Here is a 15,278-nt window from a genome sequence, read left to right on the forward strand (position 1 = left end):
TAGACTCTTCAACAACCTACAGTCCTCTTCATCTGCGATATATATCTTCGAGTCGTCTATCGTCTGCCAAGAATTTTTCTCATACAGATCCCCACGAATATCGTAGAAAACTTGACGCACAATCATCGTTTATCCTGCATCTTACAGCCCTCGAAACAAGGGGAAGAACGTCTTTCTTCTGCCCAATTCGCAGCTCAAAACCAGCCGCGAAAAACTAATTCCGTCATTAAATTCTAGTCAGTGAAATCGTTGTGCGGTTAATTTACTGTAACCAGATGGCTCAGAAGATTGTTCACTGTCAAAACGAGATAGAAAAATGCTTATATTCGTGAGTTTTTACCCTGTCCAACTCCTGGACGGTCGAGTTCTTGCACTTCCGTTAAAAAAAAAAAAGAAAAAAAAAAAAACCAGTCCAAACCGGTGCGTTCGGACGTTTCCACAAATTGTACGTAACGACTGAACACGGAGCTTCAATCCAACCGAACTCAAAAGTTATCTGCCTCGATTCACCCTCACTCGAACACACGAATGGCGATAAAAATATACTGGCAAGTTTATAGTCACCCTGAGTCTTCAGCCTTGACCAATTGACCAATAACGAGGCGATTACGATGAAAGCGATTGTCTTGACGCGTGCAATGTGCATAATCGAGGCGACGACGACGATGATCGTTCCTGTTTTTCATCGACTCAGTGGCTGCAGGGACATCCGGTAGTCCTTGAACCTCCGATAAAACTTACGGAGGATACTTGAGCTGGACCAGTGGCTTGCCGGTAGCCGAACTTTGGGTACCAAAGAGTCCCTTACCGGCAACTACACAGTCGGGTCCGCTCTCTGCTGCACTCATTAGTCGTTGACCAAGGTTACGATCTCACTTGCTCCTTTTAATTGTCCTAGGCACGGCTATACTCTTGACCCTGGCACGTATGCAGTGTGTGTTTGGACTACCCGTTCATCGCCGAATGGGGTATAATCCCATCATCGGTCGGTTCCCTCCGACGTTTCATTAATCTTTTGATTACGGTCGAGGGATTTTAAGGGACATCAGACTTTTTGTTCGTCGATAACAAGGCGCTTGATTTGACATGTATTAAATGTGACAAAAGTTTCTTTTCAAGATCTAACAGTCGTTGAGAAGTCGCTAAAATCAATTAGGTTCACGCTACTGAGACTAACGGAGATTATTTGCATTGAATACGTTTCTGTTTTTGTACCACAGTTTCGAATTGTTGGCTCCGACTATTCGGAAAAATAAATCTTCGTAGTGTACACGTCATCAATGATTCGTATGACTTGTCGAGTAATTAGGTTCTGTAAAAAAATAATCATGTGCGTAAATCGTATAGATAATGAGATAAATAATGCTTGCTTCCACTTACGGTTTACTTACTGAGTTTTTTTCCACTAATATAACAAATTATAAGTGTTTTCTGAAAATAATTGTGCGCACTGAACCGTACACCTTGCGATGTTCGATACGCTTGGCATAACGTTAAACAGCATTTCATTTGCACTGGCTAATTATAATTCGTGAATTAAAGGGGAGATGGTTTGTTTATACCGAAGAAATTTACCAGCCCTGACCTCTGCATTTATTTTTATTTACGTTGAAACCCACCGAGAACCTGGTCTGGGCATAATATGATCGGTATATACCAAACGAGATCCTGCAGGGTCATAAACGTAAATTGTAAACTTCAAACGATATTACCGTACAGAACTGACGACTTTTTCTATACAAAAACGTGGTCGTTTTTTTTGTATGTGCCTATATAATAATGCGAAACTGCCATACCCTCAAATGGTTCAAATTTTTTCTCAGAATGTTTTTACTTTTGAACAGTTGAAATATTTACAACAATATTTCCTACATCGTTATTGTACCTATAATTTCCCCTCTTATTTCTACAGAGTTTTGTTAAATCATTGCAAGTTCTACTTCGATTGTAATTACAAAAATCATTACGAATGTTTTAAAGACTTGAAAAAATTAAATACGACAACGATCCTCTTCTCTGTACGCGAAAAATAACAAGTGCGGTATTAAAAAGAAATCCCAGATGTTGGGATGCAAAAGTACATCGGAAGTGTTGAATACAGTGTTTGAACAACGAAAATCGCTTCCGGCAGCGAAACCTATAAAGAATCATAGCCACCGCACCAAAGATACGGATGACGTGAATTGTATGTAGAAAAATTATTGTGCGGCAACGACACGATCTTTTCTGTCTCGATAAGACGGAATCGCCTTGTACGATGAGAAAGAAAAAAAAAAAAAAAAGAAATGTTCGACTTTCGCTGAAATAACATCGAGTAGCTACTGCATGCGTATACAGAGAGATATCAGCTGTTTCGTTTATTATTCAAGCCGGCAACAGATGTCCACGCGACTGTTCTATAGCTGCACACCTCGGTGGTCACAGAAAACTATACACAATATACGTAACATACGTAAGTATATCATTACGATGAATTGTACAACAATTTTTTTCCGAACATGTTCGAGTTTTACGTTAATTTCATCAAATTTATACCATTTTCACGGCACACAATTAAAATACTTCCCGCATGCTGATGCTTAATTACCTATAATTATTTTCATATTTTTCACCTCATCTGACAAGGTGTAATTTTTCTTTTCACAAACCTTACCCAACGTTTTCTGCACCAAACTATTCAGGTTTATTCGTATTTCAATTTCATATTATAAGAAGCAATTTTTATTAACCCTGTATCTTGAGTTCGTCGAACGGAAACTGGCAAAAATTTAAGCGAAATAAAAACTTTACCGAAACGAACGAGAGGAATTCAAAGACATTGGCAAAAGATGGTATTAAAATAACGTACGGAAAGATTCCTAACATTTGAACAAAAAAAAAAAAAAAAATGAAAAGAATACATAATAAATAGATAAAAAATACCGGCGACAAAAAAAATTGTTCAAATCAATCCTCCAGGTGTAAAACAGAAACGCGTTAGGTCCGAAAAAAAAATGGGACCAGCGAATATTATTCCCACAGCTTGACCCGTGGCTGCACCAATAAGACCAACAATCGAATTTTGTGTCTTTTATTTTTCGTTTCGTCCACCCCTCCCATCCCGTCCTGACCCTCTCTCCGTAGTAAGTTACCGTGTATAAGGTTTTACATTGTATAGGTACGCGTACGTAAGTTCACACATGCGTGCATCGTGCATACACACACACATATATATATATATACGTCCGCATGAGACCCCATAGGTTTCATGGCACGCGCTACCAGCTGTCCCACAGCTGTCCTCCGACCTCAGTCTCTCCTCCTCCCTCTTTTTCTCTCTCTCCCTCCCTCTCTTTCATACGCGACGCAGTTCCTCGGCTCTCCTCGGTCGTCCGTCGCCCAGAGGTAGAAGGTATATAATACGGCGGGCAGGGCGAGTTTTCCAACGCCATGGTGCGTGCGTAAGTATCTCTATGGTCTAGACCCTGTGCCTTCCCCCCTCCGACCCTCCGCCGCCAAACCCCACGGTAGGGCGAAGGGTTTAGAGAACACGTGCGTCGTGCATACTGCACTGTGCTGGATGCCTCTGCATGAGCGGTGATCGCAAAGCGTTTTCGTTTGGCCTCAGGGGAATCGGATATATATATACATATATATATATACATATATTTTTACTCACGTATAATTATCGTTATCGAGAACGGGTGCAGAAGGCGATTGACCCGGCTACTAATCAGGGGAAATCCAGAAAGAATAAAGAGTTTTGAAAAGTAGTTTGGCTAGTTTTTTTTCTTTTATCTTCTTTTATCGTTCTTTCTTTGAAACGTATAATTATTATGGGTGTACCTGTTGTAAGTTGAAACCAATTCGCACAGGTTGAAAAAAGATACCGCGCGACGTTTAGCCATTTTGTGGTATAACTACAAGTATACGTGAATTAGGGCTGTGCGATTAATCGACTGGTCGTAGACCTCGAGTCATTGATTTTATCAACAAATCGATTGAAATCGATGCATTGATCGGTATTTTGGCTGTGATCCGTACTTTTCGAGCTTTCCGTATTACCGGTTAATCACGATTGATCGATTGATCTTACATTCTTCAGATGTGTCAAAAATGGTAAAATTCGATTACATGGTATATAGTAATTTTCGTAATTTATGTACAGTTTGTATAGGAAATCAAAAAATTCAGCGCAATAATTTAAAAATATTCCTTTATCTCTCATACGCACATCACATATTAAAAGTAGAGATTATTTCGTTATGAAATTTTCCCATTATGCAAGATAGTAAGAGAGAGTGAGATAGGTAGAATTAACGAATGGAAAATCAGAAAAGATCAAACAATATCACAACGCAGAGTCCAAAGATGATTGCAAGTAAAACAGTACTGAATATAAACTTGAACCTTACCATGGATACTTACGTAAGGACTAGGAGAGAGTACAGAAATGAAAAATATTATAGGATACTGCAGTTGAGTGAAAAAAAAAGTGAAAAGAAAATAATTAGAATAGGATTGTAATAAAATAAAGTAACAAGGGATGAAGGAAGAGAGAAACCGGTAAAGAAAAACTTTGGAGAGAAGGGGGTTGAATGACACAACGGGCTAAAAAGAAATAGAGAGAGAGAGAGAGAGAGACGGAATTTATTAGAAGAAGTGATGTGCTTTATATTTTAGCTGAGGAAATGATTTTTGTTTCTTTTATCGTCGAAATATTTTTGCCTATGTTACAGAGATTCAAAGAAATAGTTGTCGGTTGAATAATATGCACCGTTGAGTATAAAAGCCGTTAATTTTATATGATGCAAGAATTCTCGCGGAGAAAAATACATACTTCTCACTTTCTATATTATCTCCATTGTCAAAGAAAATTCCCACAGATACTTTGCGTGCTTAAAATACCTGTGCTTAATGATTTCGATTAAAATATCACCCGACCTGACGCAAAATCAGTAATATTTATTTGTACATGTTTACTGGCGTTCTACGATCACGCAATTCTCATCAGACCTGAAACTGCACTTGTCGAGACTCTTAAAGTTTTTACCGGTATCATTTTCGACGCGCATCAGGCCTACTTCATTTACCAAATCGTACAGCTGATAGGATATAGCACGCGGTGTGGTTTGCCATCCGCTCTACGGTCACTGTACAATATGTCCGGGTGTTGGGTTTACAGGAAATCGCACCGTGAAGTATCCTCCTCGGAGGCTATAGGGTTTCCGGAAGGAAAAAAAGAGACACGAAATAGGCGCACCGCGAGAAAAAAAAAATCAAAGAAAGAGAGATAAAAGTAGGGAAAGAGAGAAGAAAGTAGAGAGAGAGAAAAAAACGAGGAGAAGACCGGAGTAAGAGCTGAGGACCGGAAGCTCCAGGGCGTTCAACTCCGACACCCAGTATATTTAGATTTAAAGGGACTACCCCGGCTTGTCTGATTCCGAAGATCTCTCGGCATCGAGGGTGCGCCGCATCTCATACCATTTTCCACTCTCCTTTTCACCCAAGGGTAGAAGGAATCAAGTCGGAATGATGGGACAGTGAAAAAAAAGGCAGTTTCGAAGAGGAGCCAGAATTTGAACGAGAAAAACTGATACTATTACAAACATTAAGGATTAATGGGAGGCCGCACCGTCTGATTCAAAAGTTTGAAAAAGAGATTAATTCGATGTTGCCCAGTCATCATTACGCTTAAAAAAACTCAATTCGACTCATCGAATACTTGCATGTTACAACTTTGATGGCTGATACTGATTTTTGAGTTCCAAGTTCTGTTTTTTTTTTTTTCAATTAATATTTTTATCGCGGAAGAAATATTTATTTATTTATTTACAACTTAATTGTGAATCAAAGTGAAATTGGCAATAACGCGCTGACATTTATATCAAATTGGTCATCTCTGCTTGAAAATAGATCTTTAAATTTCATCCGTTTATAAAATCTATGCCATAGATTGTAAAGTTGTCGATAAAAAAAATACAATTCAAAACGTAAATATCTTTGGGGGAAAAAAATTAACATGACGGGTGAAAAAACGAATCTACAAAACTTGGCGAAGAAATTCTTCTATAGTATCTTCAATATTCTGAAACAATCCGCATGTGATTTTTTTCTCAATCTTAACGACGAAATAAATGTTCAACCAAACCGAGTTTGAATTTATTCTTGCACATCACAAATCAGTTTAAACCAAACTGCGGTGTATATGGGAAAAATTGATTCTTGTATACCGGATGCGGACTAAAAAAGCCAACAAAATAACAGACAGAAGAAACAAAAGCTACCTGTATTTCCGAGGGAAGGAAGTCGATCGTTTTCATACTTATACGGGTAGGTATACTGTTTCATAGTTGTCGCACAAGGTTCTTATCGGGTTGACGATGAGCCTGAACGGCTTACTCTCGATTTATTTAACCCATTTGAAAGACACGGCAGACGTGTTAAGCTAGGTACAAAAACCTTTAAAAACTTGTACCTATACTTACGTCTCAAGACAAGTTTCACCGCTAGTCGAAACAAATCATTGTGCACCGATTTCTTTTCAGATTTTTAAACTGAGCCGTTTTCTCACGATAGAAACACATTGACAGAAATTAACATCGATTTATTATTGATTTTCCGTCCGATATATTTTCGAATCGTAATAATTGATGCATCATCGTTTCTTTTGTTACTCAGCACAATAAAGAAGAAAAATCAGAGTTTACGTAGTGGCAGGATAAATGTTGTGTCCAGAATAATCACAGAAATCAAAATAAAAAGAATGTACAGTTCAATTATTGTTAATAACGTTACAGTCAGAATTGTACTGAAGATTTAACGAATGACACTGAATTTTTCTCACCTCTAAAATATTTTTCTACGATTTGATATAACAACAGTCCGACTTGGTGGAAAATGGGCATTTCTGAAGCGATTGGATCTGCAAGTTTGCAGTAGAGATTGCAGGAAGTATATTGGCCTAAGTAATGAAGAAATAATGAAATGAGAATATCCAAAAATATGCATGCAGCAATCTGCGAAAAACAAGTTCTCGAGTAAATGGTAATGTGAAAGTAAACAGGATTTTCGGAAATGAATTAAGTCTGCAGTACATCGCATCAACACCGTTTAACATAAACCTACTTCGTGGCAGAAAATTGTTCAACATGAGTCATAAAATGTATTTCGCGTATCTAGAGGAAAATTAGGCGCAGTGTGACCTTCTCAAAATGGCCCAACTGCCATATGACAAGCACAGCCAAAGGCAATTCGATATAAATTTTACTCCAATAGCTATCGTATCATTGGCTATAAGGTTTACTGAAACAACTATCATTTTTTCATAATTTTTACCACTCAGCCGCATTAAATTATACAGCCTTGATCCTTCAGTATTTTTCAGAGGATTTGATTCGCTAGAAAATTTGTTAGACCACTAATGAATTTTTACTTAAAGTTAACTTTCGAGCCGAGGCGTGTAACTTATTTTAACCGTTCGAGCTACGGATTTCGACGGACACTTTTGTAGAAAATTTAAGTCCCTGCAAGATGTGGCTGATTGTGAGTGGTAATAATTAAAAAAAATAATGAATTCTTCCCCGTGTTATTTAAATGGGAAAGCTCCGAATTTCGAGCGCAGGCTTTCAAAATTGGACGCAAGGTATATCCTTGTGTCAAATACCCTCCTGTACGTACATCTAATTGTAAGAACTCGATATACATTCCAACTTTGATCGCTATGAGAGCCCAGAATACTCAACGACACCGAGGATCACGTGGTCGTTGTTCAAACGGAATTGCGCAGTTAATTACCACATGTGCAATCGTTAAACAGTTGTACAAACGAAAAGACAAAGAAAATGGTAGATGAAGAAGGCGTCCAGCACGGCACTCCACTTTTTCAGATACATTTGTAATTTATTCGCTTATACAGAAGTATAATAATGGATGATGGCAAAGTTAGTCGTTATTGATGATACATGTATCTTTACATAATATTTACGTTACCAATATGTTTGATATTGGGCTCTCTGTAAGGTAGTGGGCAAACAATTCGTGCCGCTTGTGTTGAATCGACGCCTATCGCTTGCAATAAATAAAGATTGAAATTAGAAGAATATACAAAATGAGAAGTGGAGCAATAGAGCGGGGAAAAATGGATCACTGTTTTACGTTACTTATAGAATTTAAGCAGTGACAGCCTCTAAGCGTTTTGGTAACGTACGTCATTTTTGCTCTACACACGAATGACGTTAGAAGTTTTTCACCACAACCTACGTTCAATAAAATATTTTCAAGCCTTCATCTCACATTGTAAAAAAGTTTTTATATTCCTACGAAAATACATTTCCTGCGTCAAGGATAAATATGCGGGCTATAGCAAAAGTGCTGTGGGCTCCGACTCGTTTGGGTAAAAAATTCAGCACACCTTGGTTTCAAGCTCCAAGTGTTAACTAAGCCTTGGGTACTTCTCTGATGCCAGAACTTTTATCTTTGTCATTAACGAAAAACTTCCGAATATCAGCGTCAATGACAGGATCTGATTCCATGTAACCGGTCTGTGGTGCTACTTCTCCCTTCAATTCCAGATCCATTGCAGCATCCTTTTTGGCGCGTCTTGGCTGTTGATGTTCGACTTGAAGAAATGGATTCATGTTCTCACCCTCGAGATCATGCAGATTATTAAAGTGTGTACCTTGTTCGTGATTTATTCGACTATCTGAAAATCGGTGGAACTCGTTTTTTGCATTATTGCTAAAGGAATTTGTGCCCTTGTACTGCTGAGATCCTGCATCAACTATCGTATGTTGGTCAGCTTCGAAAAGAATCATCGCCAACTGATGATTCATGAACTCCCACGACCTGCGATTTGACTCATTCACCATAAGGGGCCAAAGATCTCCAAAAATTTCACCCAATTCGTCTTTCGTTTTCGCGTTTAAATTATTTTGTCGTAATTCCTCGATGACAAGCGGTATCAAGCTCAGTAAAGTCTTTTGGTCAGCGATAACAATCTCATTATACACAGATCGTGGCGGTTCCAAATCCAAATTAGGATTTGTTTGGTATTCTGAATAGTCACTGTTGCCTGGGTCCTTTACAAGGTATCCGAATCTCGGCTCAACTTCCACATTGGCCACAGAACCAGGCATATCATCTATTGTTACTGCCGAACCGATTTCCGACATTGTTCTTCTATACCCAGGTGATGCAGTTGCATGGTAGCTTTCGTCGCGGTTCTCAATCACTTGTCCAAAGTCTTCTTCAACTTTAGTATCGTCCTCAGAAATAAGTACCTTGGTTGTCTCGAGTACAAGATCAGCAGGTGTCGTTAAAATCTTTGCAGTTGAAGCTTCTCCATAACTTGTCGAACCGATGGGAGTTACATCAATAGTTGCTGTTGCATAGCCGTTGTTTTCTTCAGTCGTCGAAAGATATTTGAAATCCCGTTCGAGTTCAAGATCTTTTTCAGGAGTGGACACGTCATCTGTCTCGGATGAAGTATCAGTCAAAATGATTTCCGTCGTCGTATTTTCGTAACTCGTTGACCCGACCATGGAGACTGTATCAGTATTTTCAGTCACATACTCTCTATTGTCACGCCTCCCTACAGGATATTCGTCACCCTTTTCCAGTGCGTCGTTGGCTACAGAGTTCAGTGAATCGTCCGTCTCGGTGAAAGTATCAGCAGATGGTGTGAAGAAGATTTCCGTAGTTGTTTCTTCATGATCAGGAGATGGAGGTGCTTGGTCTGCACGTTCATCTTGGTTCTCCATCACTCGTGCAGAGTCTTCTTCAACGTTAGTATCATCCTCAGACAGAATTACCCGAGTTGTCTCGAGTAGAATATCAGCGGGTGTCGTTAAAATCGTTGCCGTTAAAGCTTCTCCATAAGCTGTTGAACCGATGGGAGTTACATCAGTAATTACTGTTGCATAGCCGTTATTTTCTTCATTCGTGGAAAGATATCCGGAATCGTGTTCGAGTTCAAAACCTTTTCCGAGAGTGGACGCATTATTTGTCTCGAATGGAGTATCAGTAGAAATGATTTCCGTCATCGTGTTTTCGTAACTTGTTGAACCGATCATGGAGTCTGTTTTGGTATTTTCAGTTACATAGTCTCTATTGTTTTGTCTCTCTATAGGATATTCGTCACCCTTTTCAAGTTTTTCGTCGGCTTTAGAGTTGAGTGAATCGTCCGTCTCGGTTAAAATATCAGCGGGTGATGTAAAGACGGTTTCCGTATTCGTTTTTTCATCACTTGTGACACCGATGAATGTTAGATTAGTAGTTGCAACTGCGCGGTCAGTATTGTCTTGACCATCGATAGTGTATTCACTCTTGTTTTCAACATTTACGCCGTCTTCAGAGCTAGGAACATCAAATGCCTCTGTTAAGATATCGGTTAAAGCTATGTCCATGATTGTTTCCTCATTATTCGTCAAGCTGATAGAGCCTGGTTCAATAGACGCAAGTGCGTAACTGCTGGCGTCTTCGTTTTTTGAATGATTCTGTTCGACTTCAATATCGAGTACGCTATTGATAGGTAATATTGATTTTATTTCTTTAGTCGAATCCTCATGACTGGTATAACTGGTGAAGGCTGCGTCAGTAATAAATGGTGTTGTTCTAATTTTTTGGTTCTCCACGGAATATTCTGAGTCTTCAACTCCAATTCCAGTACCATCGTCAATAGTGGGTACATTAGTTGTCTCCAGAATAATATCAGTAGGTGCGGTGAAAGCGATTTCCGTTAATTGTTCTCCAATATTTGTAGAGCTAATGGATGTTGTATAAGGATATACTGTTACATAGCTACTGTACTCCTGATGTCTCACTGAATAATCACTGTCCTCGTCATCTCCGACACCGTTCTCAGAATTGGATACGTCATCCGCATCCAATGGAATGGCAGGAACTGATGTTAACACTATTTCCGTGGTCCATTTTTCATTACCAGTCAACCTGATATTGGTTGCATCAATGTTTGAGAAGTGCTCGTTCCCCGTCATGGGTTGCTCAGATATCGCAGATGAAAGTGTCCGACTAACTTCAGGAGATTCTGGCTCAACTGGACCTATAAGGATTTAAATTTCAATTAGAACTTATTAACAGTGATCTGAGAAATTTCTATGTTATAAAAAGTTATGACCAGCATATTTTGTATATCATCAAACATCAAAGAATAAGTGGACCTACCAATAGTTGACAATGCATTCAAAGTCGCGTCTTTCTCAACTGGAGCATCCATGGTTATTTTTGCGTCATTTGTTGAACTATTGACAGGTATCCCAGCGAAGGTGAATGTACCGTCCAAAGTTGTAGTCATCTCCGTTAATATTACAGGCTGATATATCGAAACAACTTCTGCTGTAGACATCTGCTCGCTGGTGTTCAAAGTTTTGAATGGCACATTCGTAATTACAAACATTTTATCATAAGTCATGGTTGTTGCTGGTCGAACGGTAGAAGTTGGGGATTTCGAAACAGTTTCCTCAATCACTTTTGCTCTACTTGTTGAAGTTTGGACGGATACATCAGCATTTGAAGATATTTCATTTGAATCGACAATTGTCTCGGTTGGTTGAGTTGGAGCCGGTGTCGTTGAAATAATATTTGTTATTGCTTCTAAGTCATACTTCAAATCGCTGAAACGCACCTCCTCATTTACATTTCTTTCTTCCAAAATAACAATTGTCGTTGTTAAGGTAGTTTCAGGGATCGATGAAACCATCTCTGTAGTTGTATCTGCTTCAGTTTCCAAACTCTGATAGGGTGTTACTTCAGTTAAAGACATATGTCTCAAATCTGCTGTTGCCTCGGTGGAAAATGTGGAAGGTGGAAATGTCCAGTGAGCGATTGTAGTCGTTTCAGTATTGTTCGTCGAAGTCTCAAACAGTGTACGAGGACTTGAAAATGTTTCACCGAAAGGTTTGGTTATATCAGGCAACATTGGATCAGTTTCCGTAGTGTGTTCTCCTTCGGTTATCGTCCTGTGAAAAACCGTATCCATGATCGATGCTTCTCGATTCCAATTGATGCCTGTTTCAGGTGGAACTCCATATGATGACGATGATGCAATGTCTGCAGTTATTTTTGCGTCTTGTGTCGATGTTCCGAAGGATGCGTTCGAGCCATATGCGGTGTCATTTAAATTAATAGATACCTCTGTTGAACCTATAAAATCTGGATACGCCGAAACGACGTTTGTACTCGTTTCTGCATAATTTCTGGAATTGTCAAAGGATGTCACTCCACCTATAGTCACATCATCCAAAGGTGAGAACGGTTTAATTGGAGTAACGGAAGAGAACGTCGATGCGGTCTCGTCGGTTATTTCCACCTCAGTCGGTAAAAGATCAAAGTGTGTTTCAGTCGTTGAATGTATTTCATCTAAACCGATAATCGTCTGGTTTGGAAGTTTAGGAACCAAAAATATCGAATCAATGCCTGTTTTGGGTTTCGAGTCCTTTATCGTACCGTCAACGGCCGAATCGACAGTTTTGGATTCTACTTCCTGATTAGTCGAATGTACATTTATAAACGCAACACCTGTTCCGTATTCTTCAACAGTCGTTTCTGATACTGGCGATTCAAAAAGAGTTTCTTCTGTCACCGAGACAGTATCTATCACGGAATTGAGGTCGGAGGTCGAAGGTATTTGAGAGGTTGCTTCTGCACCGAGAATCGAGGTCGTAAATTCTTCAGCTGTGATGCTGGGGGTCGGATCTATAACCACAGACGTAAGAATTGGACCACTTTTTTCAACTATTGATTCCACGTCGATTACCGAACTTGGTATAGATTCAGGCTTGATTCCAGATTCGATAGTTGTCTGCGAGTGCTGCAATGGCTCTAACGAAGTCACTTCTGTTTTCGATGTCGTTTTACTTGGAATAGTAGAAAATACAATTTCACCATTGTGAGTAGCTGCTTCAACGTCAACGGTTTGTTCATCGCCAATTCCAGTCAAACTCACGGTTTCAAAACCAGTTTCAGTTTCTACGGTAGCACCGCTGAATTCCGTGAATGGCGGTTCTGTCGTACTTGCATCAAAAATTAGGTTCTCGAGGATAGATTCCGTTGGTTTCACTGTTGAGGTCAGTAAGTCAATTAAAACCGAATCATAGGAAGGTAGCTGAGGTTTTGTAACTCCGTAATTCTCCAGAGAATCAAAAATCTTTACAGCCTGACCCACTTCCGGAGTTTCCACAGTCGTTGGCCGATTAATCGAAAACGTCGTGAGAATTTCCGAAGCCTGGTGAAGCCCGGATGTACCCGGATTTTGTATTGTTACCGGTCGAACGACTGGATCCACCGATGAAAAACTTGACGGCGCCTTGGTATTCGGCGGGAAAATGACGTCAAAATGCGCTCCAGGCTTCTTGACGATAACGTGATCTTCGTTCATGGTGTGAAAAGGTATTTTTCCAAATTTATTTCGCCATTCGATACTATGCATTTTGTCTATCAATGCCTGCTGTCGCAGAAAAACCTGCTTGAGCCTTTCCATTGCTGCGCTAGCGATAACTCTGAAATTGCGGTCAATCAGTATACCTTTTTTGTACAGCCAAATTGGGTTCCCGAATCCATATATGCCCGGCTGAATTTTTGGAATAGTTTTTCGGTGAGATTTGTTCATATCTTGACCAAGATCAATGACCAATGGTAAAGGACTCTGCTGCTCGTTGGTCGAGCTTTGGAGACCATAAGGCACCTCTGAAGATCCTGGAACTGGGACGCGAAGTGGACGGTAAGAGGAAAAGCGCAATCTGCAGAAATCCTGGACTTCCTGGCTGGTACTTGGTGGATCAAATTCTGCAAAATTATTTCCGGTCAGAAAGCAATATTGACCCTGAACGATGAATAATTGTTGTATCGTTATGTAAGGGAATTTACTCATTGGGATTCAGTATTTAATACTCTAAATATGATTTTAAAAAATCGCTTCTTATTCTATAAGACTTACAAAAAATTACAAAGACTAAACTTCGATACGTAAATTCATCCGATCATTCTATTCAATATTGTATAATAGTTATATTCATCATCAGTTCATTTAGGCACTAATTTATACTATCAATAGATAACAATTAAATGTTTCAAGTTTGTGTCTCCAGCTCTTTGTTACGAGAATCTCGAATAAGATAAACTACGTGCTATGGCGAACAAACACTGACATTTTCAGAAAAAAATTATTGTAGAATTTGGATTAAAAAAATCATATCATACATTATTCCTTACGGTAAAAAAATATCTACAATTAGCAGCTAATAGCTGGACTTAGTTTGTCTTGGTATTTATTTTCTGGAATTATAATCAGTTGTATGTCAAAGGAAATAATACATAATAGATATATATCGCAATCACAATGAGATTTGATCACGAAACAGGCTTCGTAAGGTCGTAGTCGATTAGCAATCAGTATAATACAATGATTTCATTGATTTTAACTGTCAGATTTACCGGAAGACATACGTTATTTAAGTAAAGTAAAAACTCAAAACACGATATATTTTTGTATTTTCCCATTTTATTTTGTATTTGTGATTGCTGAGCCTCGTAAATAACTATTGAAAACCTATGAAATCTATACTAAAATTCGATACATAATATTATACTACTTACTCGCTTTGTACCTATTGAATTGAGTCAACATGATTGTTCTCACGTCAGATTTGAACGAAACACTTGTCACACACACAGACACACTCATATATGTATATACATGTTATATATAAATATATATAGGTATGTAACCAGAGAAGCAGGAAAGACGGCGGGCAAAAAAGGTGGATTATATTTCAAATTCTGGCTGAATATACAAAAATTATTACCCGTACGTCATTATTACAAGAGATATATATCGACACGTGGTATATTGATATAAATACAAACAGTGCTAAATTTGTTTGACCCTGAAGCACATGTGGCGTACTGCACGAAAGATTTTCACGAGACTATCGCAATCTGTGCTTGACAAAAAACATAGTATCCAAACTGTTGACGTGGAAATGGATTTATATTGAATAAATTTAACTTACTCCTGTGAGGCAATGGCAGTGCGTAAACACTGAGCACCACGCAGAGAAAAGTACAAACATTCCGCAAGCTCATGATGAAGCACCAAAAATCTTTGATCATGCGTCGAAAATACGTTAATGATACGTGCACTTTTTGTGACAGGGACTTCTTGAACTCGAGTTCGTCTCACTGGACACCGAATCGGCGACTGGTAAAACTGGAAATAAATACCGATATTGACCGTGAGCGCGGGTACTTAAAACTCCGTTTGTTTACTGGGTTGAAGTATC

At 39.0% G+C, this 15,278-nt stretch overlaps 1 protein-coding gene across 2 annotated transcripts; it reads right to left on the bottom strand.

The window, feature by feature from the left end:
- Nucleotides 1-7,867: 7,867 nt before the first annotated feature.
- Nucleotides 7,868-15,278, bottom strand: LOC124218044 (mucin-22-like). 2 transcript variants are annotated; one of them, XM_046624390.2, is made up of 3 exons: nt 15,009-15,278; nt 11,164-13,782; nt 7,868-11,041 (listed from the first exon to the last, which is right to left on the bottom strand). In XM_046624390.2, exons 1-3 carry the CDS (start codon nt 15,106-15,108, stop codon nt 8,418-8,420), a joined length of 5,343 nt encoding a protein of 1,780 aa, XP_046480346.1. In that variant the 5' UTR covers nt 15,109-15,278; the 3' UTR covers nt 7,868-8,417. The 2 variants fall into 2 exon arrangements, with proteins under 2 accessions (XP_046480346.1, XP_046480347.1); XM_046624391.2 differs by lacking the exon at nt 15,009-15,278 and adding an exon at nt 14,593-14,653.

The sequence above is a fragment of the Neodiprion pinetum genome, chromosome 4 (assembly GCF_021155775.2).
Source record: "Neodiprion pinetum isolate iyNeoPine1 chromosome 4, iyNeoPine1.2, whole genome shotgun sequence".
NCBI lineage: Eukaryota > Metazoa > Arthropoda > Insecta > Hymenoptera > Diprionidae > Neodiprion > Neodiprion pinetum.